A 13,271-nucleotide genomic window follows, 5' to 3' on the forward strand; every position below is an offset into this window, starting at 1 on the left:
CCTGTTTTGTTACCGATTTGTTTTTTATTCATGAACTAACGGGCTTAACCTGAATCAATGTGCCGACAGTCAAACTGTAGCAGAACGGCGCCGCCGTGCGGTTGAAATGATTTGAGACAGCCTAATGCCCCTAGGCCACGGTTGTGGGTTGTCTCAAAGTGACGTGACACTTCATGTTATATTAATGAAATCTCGACAAGGTAATGCAACCTATAATGCATGTATACCAATATGCTTTTATGCGACAAAACTGTTGAAAACTTTGGTCTTTAAGGATTCATTTGACTGGATTGAAATTTGAATCTTTTTTTCAACGTTGCTAAACAAGATCCGATGTCTACTCTTTTGTACGAGGCTACTTGGCTGTCATTACATATTAAACACATTTAAGTTTGGGGTTTTGAATGGTTTGATTTGATGAATTACTAACCAAACCCAACAACAACAAAAGAAAAGAGAAAAGAAAGCCTTGTTTTCTTTTTTATTTTATGACCACTAATACAATACAATTAATTATTTGCCGTGGTAGTCGTTGGGCAATTTTAATAAAGCTATACGTTGGTTTGTAATAAACTTTAATGTAAAACGTTTAAAAGTAATGCAGGACATATTTAACTTTGCCTTGACGAACTGCAAGATGAGAGTGGGCAGAAGCTCCAGCCCCCGGGAAACTTCACGAGTTTGCGCTGACGTCAGCATCCCCATGAACCACAACGCAATGTAGAGGAATGCACGGAAACTTCTTCCTTGAATTGTTTTGTGTTGTATTTCGAAAATCTTTACCGATTAAAGCGATACACAGTGGATATACATTAAAGGTAAGTTGAATCCAACAACAAAACTGTCAGAGCATGGCTTAATAGTTGATTTTACAAGAGAAACTAACTTTGAACAGTTTCGAAAATGGAGGCAGTGGGGGGGTTGGCGAAAGGGAGAGGCGCTGTCCAGGGCTGATATTTAGCTCTGTGCTCGGAATTCAGCACGGAGAATTCAGGACCATGGCTAACACGCCGTCCTAAAACCATTGTAACAAATAAAACGTATCCATATCTTTATGCAAATGTGTGAAAACGTAAAATAATCCTAATTCTAACATGTCTAAAGTTTATTTAACTGTGTTACTCAAGTGTTGTGCTTCCGGAAAATAAGTTTTCTGACTTGGCTAGCTAGCTGAAGTTTTGTAGCAGCAGACAGCAAGGGCCTAGAGAAGCTGGACAGCGACCGACTTTTCTCTTTCGTGCCGTGGCAAGCTCACAATGTACTTTGACTTGAGTTAGATTCGATATTTTTTAAGTAATTAGTCAACATTAGAGAAAAACACGAGATAAATAGGTTGTCTGATCGTCTGTAAGTAACTTCCACAAATATGTTTTATTGCACGCGCAAAATACAACAAACATGGTTGCTAATCACTTATATTCTATTTTAAAGTAGCGTACTGTACAAAACGTGTGTTTTTCTAAAACATTTTTAAGCAAGGTCAAGTTACTTCGAGCCTCTAACTTGCGCAAATATCAGAAATATTCCGTGTAGTTGTACTTCTTGAACTTCAACAAACAATCCCATCGAACTTTAATCTCAAACTTTAATATTGTTGAAACAAACAACACATTTTCACTTCTTTAGTAAAGGTTGTAGGTTTGTAAACCACGCACGCGTTGGATGTGGTTGGGCGCTGTCGAACAAGTTGTGGTGCTGTTTCAAAATGGCCGCATATAAAAGTATTCAAATACCTAGGCCTCAGTTTGCCTGAAGCACTCAAAGTAAGCTAGTTCAATGAAGACATGCAGCATGAAACAATGGACTTTTCCACGTGGAGTAAATACAACCTTAAATATATTTGTACGTTTTTGGTGTGAGACACTGAAAGTGGCAGTGACATTACTGTGAAATTGTACTTTTGTAGCTTTGATTTAGTATTTGTTAAGGGAAAGGTTCTTGCCTGATTTATTCATTTGAGAGTGAGACCATACTAGACATTGAAGAGTTCCTTACAAAAGTTTATATAAAAAAGGTTAAAGAGACCTTTTTAATATATATATACATATAAGGATAAACCTATGAACTGAATACTTTTTTGACTCGGGCATTGTCTGCATACTTTTAGAATCAGATTGACCTTTGTGTGTCTGTTTCTGTCATCCTGTCACATAGACACAGATTCAGCATGGCTGCTCAGACAGTATACCCTCTGGCAATGTTCCCACCCACAGTTAGCGTCGCAATGGAGGAGGATTCACACAGCTTGACAGAACTCTCCCGTAACGACCTTCCGGCCCCTCAGCTCGTCATGTTGGCCAACGTAGCTGTCATCTCGGAGGGGAATGGCTCAGAGAACATGGCGGAGGAGAAGGAAATGATGGAGCTGAAGAATGTGGGCAGCAGCAGCTACTCCGACAGCGAGGACGAGAGTGTCATCAGATACAGCTTCGAGAACCACAGAGAGATCTGCATTGTAGAATACCCTGAGTCTCCCCTTGCCGCTGCGCCGGAGGCGGAGGAGAGCGTGGACAAGTGTCAGGAAGAGGAAAAGGAAAAAGAGCAGGAAGAGGAAGTCAAAGAGGACCGACCCCTTCCAACCAACAAGCAACCTTGTAGTCCCTCCACGCTGGGCAAGCGCAGAACCGCCCACGCCTTGGGCGTGGAGTCGGCCAAGAAGAAGAAGCCCTTCCACTGCAAGGCCTGCAACTACCAGGCCAAGTGTGAGGAAGACTTCGCTCAGCACATCCGGATCCACAGCGCCAACAAGCTGATTGTGGTGAGACGCGTGGAGGGCGGAGAAAAGGGGAAGGCCAGCGAGGGCTCGCCGGGTCTGGAGTTCGAACCGGCGGTGGACGGCGACGACATCAAAGGGGTCATTCGGTGCGAGCGCTGCGGGTACAACACCAACCGCTACGACCATTACATCGCTCACCTCAAGCACCACAGCAAGGAAGGCAACAATCACAGGGTGTACAAGTGTGTCATCTGCACGTATACAACCGTCAGTCAGTATCACTGGAGGAAGCACCTGCGGAACCACTTTCCCAGCAAGCTTTTCACCTGCAGCCATTGCTGTTACTTCTCCGACCGGAAGAACAACTATGTGCAGCACATTCGCACACACACAGGTATGTGAAGAAGCCGGGGTCCAAACGAGTTGTGTAAATAACATCATCAAAATGATTTGTGGTTCTGCCTAAGGACTTTGGCAGTGTAACTTAGGGGGTCAGGCGGTTAGGGAGTCGGGCTATTAATCAAAAGGTTGTTGGTTCGATTCCCGGCCGTGCCAAACAACGTTGTGTCCTTGGGCAAGGCACTTCACCCTACTTGCCTCAGGGAGAATGTCCCTGTAGTTACTGTAAGTCGCTCTGGATAAGAGCATCTGCTAAATGACTAAATGTAAACTTAACAGTGTAACCTTTCTTGTTTCAGGGGAAAGACCATTCCAGTGTTCACAGTGTGGATATTCCAGCTCCCAGAAGACCCACCTCACCAGGCACATGAGAACACATTCAGGTAATTGTCCTGAAATGTATTTGAGTAATTTGTGGATGAAATGGTTTTTCTGCATCAGACTATACAGAGAGAAATAAGGAAGCTGAGGTTTTTTATAACAAGCAACAACAGTGAGTACCAGAAGTTTTGCATAGGCCTTTTTACATGCAGTGTCACAGAGGGCTTCACAAATGTCCATAGATCAGCACCTATAGCCAACCTAAACCCTCAAGGAAGACAAGGAAAATCTCCCAGGTCTGTGACACAGTAGTAGGTGTTTTGGTTGGTAGTAGTCTACCTGTAATCAAATCTGTTAGCTTGCCTCTCACAGTGAACCTTTTCTCCTTTGTTGCATTCGCTGGAGCAGATCGTTATGGATGTGTATGGTAAAGATGCTTGTGACACACTTCCTGTTGTGATGTGCCACCATTTCCTCTTCCTGTGCATACTGGTCCATCCATAGATATATATAAACACTAGATGTCTTACGGCGGAGTCTAGAACGTCCGCACGTGGCGGCCATCTTGCGACAGTCAACTCGCTCACCCATAACATTGTGTTGAATCTACATGTACTTTTTAAATGACCATAACTTAAAAAGTACATAGCATCAACACAATGCTATGGGTGAGCGAGTTGACTGTCGCAAGATGGCCGCCACGTGCGGACGTTCGACTCCGTTGTCCGGCAACGCGGACGAGACATCTAGTGTTTATATATATATCTATGGGTCCATCTTCCTCGCATGACATGTGTCTGTGCTCTTTTTGGTGTGTGTTTTAGACGATAAGGAATACTCGCTTACCTTGACTGTAACCCACATTGCCTCTTTGCACAGGTGAAAGACCTTTCAAATGTGACAGCTGCAATTACCTGGCGGCAAATCAACACGAGGTGACGCGTCATGCCAGGCAGGTGCACAACGGACCCAAACCACTGTGCTGCCCCTATTGCCAGTACAAGACTGCCGATCGCAGCAATTTCAAAAAGCATGTGGAGCTTCACCTCAACCCCCGTCAGTTCCTTTGCCCCGTCTGCAAGTATGCCGCTTCCAAGAAGTGTAATCTGCAGTATCATATCAAATCCAGGCACCCTGGCTGTAACGATGTGTCCATGGATGTGTCGAAGGTCAAGCTTCGGGCCAAGAAATTTGAATCTGAGACGGATGAGTCTAGAAAGGTTCATTCGTCTGGAATGGATGAGGATCAGGATGGGGACGAGGAGGAATCTGGACTGGAAATGAATCTGGAGTTGTCTGACACTGACAAAGAGCCCAGTCCCATCAATCTCTCCACCAAAAGCAGCAAGATAAACCCGGGTCAAGCTCCGGAAAGTGGAGCATCTCACAAGACTGTGAAAACCCCCAGCAGGGAGAAACCCAGAAAAGCAAAGGAAAAGGTAGACAGGAAGGGAACAGCCAAGCAGAAGAAGGTAGACAAGGTGAGCGAGGTCAGAAAGACAAAGGAAAGCTTGCCGACAACAACCGCTGAAGTTGAAAGTGAGGTTAACGTTAAAAAAAACAAAAGAAGACAGAAGGTCGACAAAAAAGATGCACGGGACAAGAACAAATCAAAGGAAACGAAGGAAAAGGTTCAAAAGACGAGTGTGGAGACGGTGGTGAAAGAGAGAGACGACCAAGACAAACTGGGGAAAGGAAAACTGGACAAGAAGACTACGGGGAAGAAGCCGGAAATGGAGGAACCTGAGAAGCCTCCAAAAAAACAGAGAAACGAAAGTAATGGCGGCGGGAGCAAAGAGGTCAGCAGCTGTGAGTCTCCGAAGGGTGAAGCCTCAAAGCTAGCCAAAGCGGCTGACGATACCGTCAATGAAACTCCTGGAAAGAAAGAATATCCAGTTAAAAAGCCGGGGTCCAAGAGCAAGACCAAGGGCTTGAAGAGGAAAGCAACGGAGGCGTTGGACTTATCCATGAAGACTTCTCCTGAGGAGCCCTGCACCAGGGACAAACGGACGAAAGTCAAGGCTACAGACAAGCCACAATCAAAACCCTGCGTCCCTCAAACCGTACCCGAGAGCTGTGAGCCTCGCCAAGTCACAGAGAGCTGTGAGCCTCGCCCAATCACAGAGAGCTGTGAACCTCGCCCAATCACAGAGAGCTGTGAGCCTCGCCCAATCACAGAGAGCTGTGAACCTCGCCCAATCACAGAGAAGAAAGGCCAGACGATGGAAACGGTGGCCTTGCCTGCTGTCGTAAAGTTGAAGAAGACCAAAAAGACCAACAGGAAAGAGGCCGTGGTCACCTCTGCGCAGGAAAAGAGTCTGGCGACAGACACCTCCACTCCTCAAGACGAGGCGTCTTCCCACACAGATGCCCGGAAGACGCCCGGCCAGAAGACCACTCCAACATCAAACACCGAAGACGCCTCCACAGGCAAACCGGAGACCCCTTCAGTGCCAGAGAAGACAGACGTTTCCGCCAAAGCCAAGGAGACGTCCGAGACCTCCGTGGAGACCCCTTCTCCAACAGGACGAGGCAGCTCCCCGATCTTCAGGAGACCGCAGGGAAAGCCCACCTCTCCCTCCCTGGACCTCCCAGTGCCCAGAGACAAGCCCACGGACACGGAGGACGACGAGGGCATCCACAGCCACGACGGAGGAAGTGACATCAGCGACAGCGTGTCTGAGGGCAGCGACGACTCCGGCACGGGGAAGCTAGCCGACCCCGAGACTCCCACGGATGAGATACCGACGCCGACCGAACTCAAGTGCCACACGTGCATCTTCTGCGACCGCACCTTCCCCGCGGAGGTCGATTACCGCCGGCACTTGAATCGCCACCTGGTAAACGTGTATTACCTAGACAATGAAGCAAAGACTCACCAGTAAGTGCCTGTCATTGTCTCAGGTGCCAAAAATTGGGTTTCTTGTGTCGTATTCTTATCTCTCTATAAGCACTCATGTAGAGACCTATAGAATACTAGCATACATGAACGATGATACACTCACGGTTTTGTAGAAAGGGGTCTTTTTGTAATCATAGCACACAGTGATTGTGGATCAGAAAATAGACCTAGTCTACTTTATACCATTGTTGCAGTAATTCATGGCAGATTTTCTCACTGTCACATGACAGGGGCCCATTAGTATCAAGTCTCACTGATAAGTTAATGTATCAAAATACAGAGAATGTCAAAATGAAGTCCTTTTTAAGGATGTGTGAATTGAACAACCACAAGCAGTGTCATCATATTACAATACTCAGACACTCCAAGAGGACTTGTACGGCATATTAATTTGTATATCCAAAACACATACATCGCAAGTTAACTCAAATGTATCTTATTTCTTGTAGCACACTGTATATATTTGACAACATAGTGGTTGATATTAACTTTTTCTCCAGTGAGAATACCCCGTCCTCTGGTTCAGAAACAGGTTTTGCTCCACAGAAAACTTCGCTAAGACATTCCCTCCTCTCTCAATACCATCGTGTTTCCCCCCCATTTACTGTATCTGACCACATTGAAGAACAACAATAGTCAATCCATCCTGAAAGGAAGTTTAACACTTTTTCAAAGAGTAGCCAAAGAGCCCCTTCACTCCTGCAGGGAGGCTGAGGATTAGACGCACCCAGGTGGTCCATGCCTAGAAAAGGCCCAGAGAATAATAGGGCTTTCGTTCCTTTTGTGAAAACCCACTCCAGTGCAGCAGCGTACTCTGGAGGGGGTGAAGGGGGGAGGGTGCTGGTGCATGTTCACATTTTGGCCCAAATACAAGTAATCTTCTATTTTGCAAGGAGAGCGTGACAATGAAATAGTTTTATTTCCTTTTAGTTGTCTGTTGTCATTGTGGTATTGTTTGAGCCAATACAGGTATGATCAATCTGTACATGAAATGAATATTGGTGTCTTGAAAATATCAGTTGCCATGGTCCCATAGTGGGGAAATGCGTTTAATGACATAGACGAAGGAATACTACATTGAATTAGGCCACCTCCTGAACACCTTACCCGCACCATGAAAGAATCAAAACACCAGATTGATACAAGGCCATCATGTTTGCATAGAGGTTTAGTTGCATATGTTAGAATATGCAGTCTAGAATACTGTGTACTTGTTACCTAACCTAAAATGCATTTAGTAGACTGATTTAATTAAGTCCAAAGAGGATTTTTACCATGTTTGGCTTGCTGTGCCACAATATGTTTGTCCTTTCGCTCCAGTGCCTTTGACAATCAGTAATGGTTTTTGTTTTGATGTTACTTATAATATCATATTCAGGTTAGACAGCAAGGACTCATTCTTTTCTTTATTCGTCCATCTTTATGATCATTCCTTGATTTCATTTTATTTGTTGAGTTGATTGCAAATGAAGACCAATCCATTAAGTTCAGGTCTGGAGTTATTTGTGGTGCGTTTGAGGTACTATGTCTGGGCAGGTTACTGAATTATTTTGGGTGTAGATGTCTAGCCTAGGGAGGGTGAATATAGAAGCAGTCTGAATATATCTGGAACAAACTAAACACCATGTTGACTTCGCTAATACTCCTTCTCTATGCAGCTACTTTCTGTTCTTTAGAGGTTTGTGGGTTGAAAAACAAAACACATTTACGCAGTGCAATATAAACTGGACTTGATGCCAAAGTGAGAGGTAGAATTGTAAAAACGTGTTTAGTTTCTTGATTGTTTCCCAAACCAGACCAGAGCTGCATTGTTTATACTGGTGCTTTAGTTTCTAGAAATGACACCTAATAGCAGAGTAGATTGTTAGGGCCCCATATCACTGTAAATGTACACTTTCCATGCTTTTGCAAATGATCTACACTTTTTGTTTACTTACAGTGTTTTCTATAGTGGATTTAAAGCTAACTGTTAAGGAAAGCCTTTGTAACCATTCTACTTATGTAATCTTGCTTTTTTTAAATTAGTGAGAATAACTTGACTAACACCTTCAAAGTGTGGAGTTATTGGATAATGTGTCCAAGGATTCATGAGAATCATATCAACAATTTTACAGAGATATCCTGCCTATTTTGCTCTGCTTTTTTCTTTTTTTTAAATATATATATATATATATATATGAATAAAAGGGTCTGAAAATCGATTTCTTTTCCTGTCAATCTGTCAGTTTCGTGTTGTATCTCTGACTAAGCACTTTGTTACCTTGAATACAAAACCTCATAAAACTAATACGCACACTTCAACACTGTGAATAAAGGTAACATGCTTACAATTTCTTACTTTATTTGAGGACTTACAAATATTTACATACAGCCATTCAAAAGTTTGAGGTCATTCACTAAATATGAAATACAGACAAAACATCAAATTCCTAACAAAATTATATCTGAATGTATTATACACAATCCAATACAACTTCAGTTTGACTTCTTCTTCACCCTCAGCCTCTCTGCTCCTTTATAAGAGATGCCGGTGTCCACCAGTGCAGGGTGTTTCCTGGGCTTGTAAGCAGGGGACTTCTTGATGCGTTGCCCCCTGCTGGAGACCACGTGGGGCAGCAGGGGGGGTTTCCGTAGGGCCAGGCCGGACCCCTCAGGGGTGTGGGCTCTCAGCAAGATCTTGCTTCCCTCCACACCGGTCACCGCCACCCAGCCTGGTGCAGGGAGGTACAACACGCTGTCATCAGTGCGCGATCTGTCTTTTTTCTATACTGAGATATTGAGCAAGCTAACTGTTTTTTAATCGAATGTGGTCACGTGTATCTTTTCCAGATGAAGGAACAACGTAAAACATAAAATAAGTCAAGTTTGGAATAAGATGATTGAAACAAGTATAATATTAGACTATGACACGCGAAGAGAAAAGTGATATTCTGTACCTGCGGAGGATATCTTGATGTCGGCGACGGCTTGGCAGTGACCCAGGCCCCTCAGCTCAAACTCCTGACAGACGAGACGGGGGAAGTCCCTCATGCGTGCCTCTCCACCCATCGGCACCTTCCTCCAAACAACCATACATTGGTTGAGATCCTTTGCTAGCACATCTGACATTTTACTCATTTAGCAGACGCTTCTATCAAAAGCGACTTAGAAATGGTGCGTATAGAAAAATACTGAGACTTAGAAAAGTCAAGAAAGTGGATTAACCAGGCACGGTGCAATAATAGTATCTCAACTACAATACTGCATAGTACAGTACAGCAAAAAAAACTCATATCTTAAGTTCAACATCAAACATGGGGTGAGTGAAGTCTCTTATGAGACAGAGATGAAACCAGGATCTCAAACACAACATGAATCACAAGAAGTACCAGTATGGTATTTTATGTTTTGCCATTACATGGTACTTTGGCCATCATCCACTCACCCCTAGCAGTGTCTGGCCCGCATGTTTCTGGTAGATTCCGTCGGCCCGGTCCAGACTGGTGATGTGAATCGGGAGCTTGGCAGAGGCAATGACGGAAAACCAGCAAGACTCCCCTCCCTGTCAATGGTCATCAGCATCCGTTTGAAATATGAGACAAAAACTAAGAAAGACTACCAGTGACACAATCTTTATGACCTCATTACAGTTTTAACTTGTCAAAACTGAATGTCGGTCTACATGCATCTCTGTATGTGTGTGTGTGTGTCCAGACAGTCTCATGAAATCAGTGATCTACACCTGAAGATAGTCGATTCTCCCCAGGGCTCCCAGGAACAGGACCATGCCAGGCTTGAGCACGAATGTTCGAGGAACAATGGCATGTGTGGGCACCACCATCTTCACTTCCTGTTCAGTCAGCAGATTGAGGATCTGATATCCGATTGTGAGTGTGAGAGAACGAGAGCAGGAGAAAAGGGGAGTTGAGTGGTGGACTTAAATGATGGAAAGACCGACAATATTACGGAAAGACCTGTGCACTGCTTTACAATGGTACAAGTTGTAAACAGTTGTAGACAATAATAAAACAACCCTTGTCAAATGTATTCAATTACATTTTCAGCTTCTACCAGGTCAAAAGAGCACTTCAGTCAGGACTATAATCAGCCATTCCCTCTCGTTTCATCATGGGATCAATAAAGTGTGTGTGTATCTTTAAGAGACCCCACATGGATCTACAGGAGGTGTAGTTGTCTCTCATCTCACATCATAGTCTTTCATGATGCCGGGGGTGTCATGGAGCCAGTGGGCATCTTTCAGTTCGTTGTGTGTTAGTTTCAGCTGAGCAGAGAGGTCTCTGTTACCCTCCTGCTCCTCGCTCCCTCCATCTCCGTAGGCCAGACTGTCAGGATCAAACTCCACCAAGCCTTTGTTTTTCTCAGCCTCCACCCTGAACGTTCTACCGATGCGACCTGAAGCAGGGACACAGAACATAACAGGAAGTTCAACTGGACCTGTGCATAGGAAGTGAAACCGGAGCCACACAGTATATGTGATGTCTATACTATCCAACTGCACTACTTTGATATTTTATATTCAGTGTTCATATACTAGGTTAAACTGATATTTCACATAACTCTGACTTATGTGCACTTGACGATAACTGATGACTTGAACTTGTTTTGTCCCAGGCAACTCTTGCAACTCCTTACCGACTAGGTAGCCCTGCTTGCTGAACTGTGTCAGTCTCTTCATCTCCTGGGGAGACAGCTGCTTCTCCGTCTGCTCAGAGGCTACCTTGAGTCTCTCCGACCTCTTGAACATCCGGTACGGCGTGGGGTTGATGATGGGAAACTTCAGCAGGTTCAGGGTGGTGCCTGGGCATTGGATTACGTAGCAAAGAGAAATTCAGCACATTAAACTGGTACACCAAGGGTCGTTCGAGCGGGAATGTTTTTGCACTTATTGAAATCACAGTGCACTCGATTCATATGTTGTCTCGTTAAAATATAAACATTTGTTTTCGTTCTTTTAATAACTTTAGAACTCTTTTCTAAAATAGCATGTCAGCTCAACCCCCTGTATCTTGTAGTTGAAGCATTTAAGTTATAATTATCAGTAATTTTATCTTACCAGGCCATGGGGATATCGTAGCTTTGTGGATCACATCCGTAGCTTTGGATTTACAGTAGTCTGACTCCAGCAGCGTGTTGAACAGGGTGGACTTCCCTGCATTGGCAGTTCCCACCAGATACACATCTCCCTTGTACTTCCAGGATTTCTGTAGACTTGAGATGAGGTTTTCAATACCGTATCCCGTTTTGGCACTGATGAGGTGAACGTCTTTGATGTTGTCATGTTCTGAAATCCCAGCATCTGAGCAGTACTGGGAGAGTTGGCGCTTAATTCTCTGCAAGTAGTTGTCAGAGTCTCCGGGAATCAAGTCGATTTTATTTCCTAAAACCACAATGTTTTTGTTATTCCCAACCAGGTCCAACAGATCTGGCACGATTGAGTCTGGAATATCCAAAAGATCTACGATCAACAGAACCAAAGCTTTCTCTGATTTTATCCCTCTGACGATATTCCGATATTCCTCTTTTGACATCTTGATGGTCAATGCCTTTTGGTGATGTGTAAGTAAATAACAACGTTGGCAAATCGAATTTTTCAATTTGTCCTCTTCAACGAGAAGTTTGTACTTTTCACTTGGTAGGTAGCCTGCGACATCTGGGTCGGTGCAATGCATGACAGCTCCACAACCCGAACAACTCGTCTCACTGACTGGTTCCTCCACGTCAGGGGTACCATATATTTTCTGCTGTCCTTTAGATTTCTTCTTCTTCATTTTCCTTTCCTCAATGGGAGATCCAACGTCATGGAACTCAATTAAGGCATTGAGCTCCACGTCCTCTTTGGACGTAGTTTGCAGTGACCGCAGCTGTAGCTCAAGAGATCTCTGCCGTTTATCGGCACCTGACCTCACTGATGTGCCATCTTCTTTAGGAAGGATGGGAGCTGTATGAGTCTTCAGTTCATGGCGAAGATTGTCCTCCTGTGTACATTTTTCTGGTTCGGTGGAGTCCAGGAAAACAAACTCCTCCTCCTTCTTAGGATCTATGGAGGTGTATGTATCTGGAAATCGGGTTCGAACATGCTCCTGAGCTTCACCTCTTTCCCCTATTCGGGTGCTGTACATTCTATCATTTCTTCGTGTGTACTGTATGTGACAGAGTTCCTTATGTACATTCCTACTTCCTAACTCACAGCAAGGCAGCGATGGTAAATTGCTTGAGCTCCGTTGTATCCTCTTCACCACAGATAAGTACGGAACAGACATGTTCCGTACATATTCACGTAGAGGGAATTGTAACAGTTTGTACATTTTTACGGACAAATCAAATGTTATTGTTTAGATGATGTAGTAAAGAAAGACTCTTAACCTTGGAGATTTTGGATAAACACGTGAGTTGCTGTCAGCATCCATTGATATCCTGCACGGATATGACGTAGGAAAATGTGAGTTTACATGTTTGTTTAGAATCTGATTTTAGGTAGTTAATATATGTAAATGTAGGTTTTAATGTTATATATAATATCTGTATATTTATGAAAATGGAGGAGCCGTAAGTTACTTAAATATACATAAATTGCATATCAAAATACCAATGTACAGGAAATGACGTTGAAGAAGCGGACATCTTTTTGTGTACGTTTAGCTTAGTAGCTAGCAGAGTGCATAACGTTAGCCAACGGACAAATCAAATGTTATTGTTTAGATGATGTAGTAAAGAAAGACTCTTAACCTTGGAGATTTTGGATAAACACGTGAGTTGCTGTCAGCATCCATTGATATCCTGCACGGATATGACGTAGGAAAATGTGAGTTTACATGTTTGTTTAGAATCTGATTTTAGGTAGTTAATATATGTAAATGTAGGTTTTAATGTTATATATAATATCTGTATATTTATGAAAATGGAGGAGCCGTAAGTTACTTAAATATACATAAA

General features: G+C 43.7%; 2 protein-coding genes across 3 annotated transcripts; one reads left to right on the forward strand and one right to left on the reverse strand.

The window, feature by feature from the left end:
* The first annotated feature begins 656 nt into the window (after positions 1-656).
* On the forward strand, positions 657-8,539 carry rest (RE1-silencing transcription factor). Of its 2 annotated transcripts, none has more exons than XM_062475774.1 (5): positions 657-818; positions 2,155-3,110; positions 3,415-3,498; positions 4,316-5,518; positions 5,573-8,539. In XM_062475774.1, the coding sequence occupies exons 2-5, from the start codon at positions 2,168-2,170 to the stop codon at positions 6,319-6,321; spliced, it is 2,979 nt and encodes a 992-aa protein (XP_062331758.1). In that variant the 5' UTR covers positions 657-818; positions 2,155-2,167; the 3' UTR covers positions 6,322-8,539. The 2 variants fall into 2 exon arrangements, with proteins under 2 accessions (XP_062331758.1, XP_062331759.1); XM_062475775.1 differs by having other exon boundaries at positions 5,627-8,539.
* Positions 8,540-8,650: 111 nt separating this feature from the next.
* Positions 8,651-12,748, reverse strand: noa1 (nitric oxide associated 1). Its single transcript, XM_062475776.1, has 7 exons — positions 11,392-12,748; positions 10,971-11,135; positions 10,525-10,730; positions 10,060-10,191; positions 9,763-9,879; positions 9,275-9,392; positions 8,651-9,049 (listed from the first exon to the last, which is right to left on the reverse strand). The coding sequence occupies exons 1-7, from the start codon at positions 12,641-12,643 to the stop codon at positions 8,814-8,816; spliced, it is 2,226 nt and encodes a 741-aa protein (XP_062331760.1). The 5' UTR covers positions 12,644-12,748; the 3' UTR covers positions 8,651-8,813.
* Between the last annotated feature and the right edge of the window lie 523 nt (positions 12,749-13,271).

This window comes from Osmerus eperlanus, chromosome 13 (genome assembly GCF_963692335.1).
Source record: "Osmerus eperlanus chromosome 13, fOsmEpe2.1, whole genome shotgun sequence".
Classification (NCBI taxonomy): Eukaryota; Metazoa; Chordata; class Actinopteri; order Osmeriformes; family Osmeridae; genus Osmerus; species Osmerus eperlanus.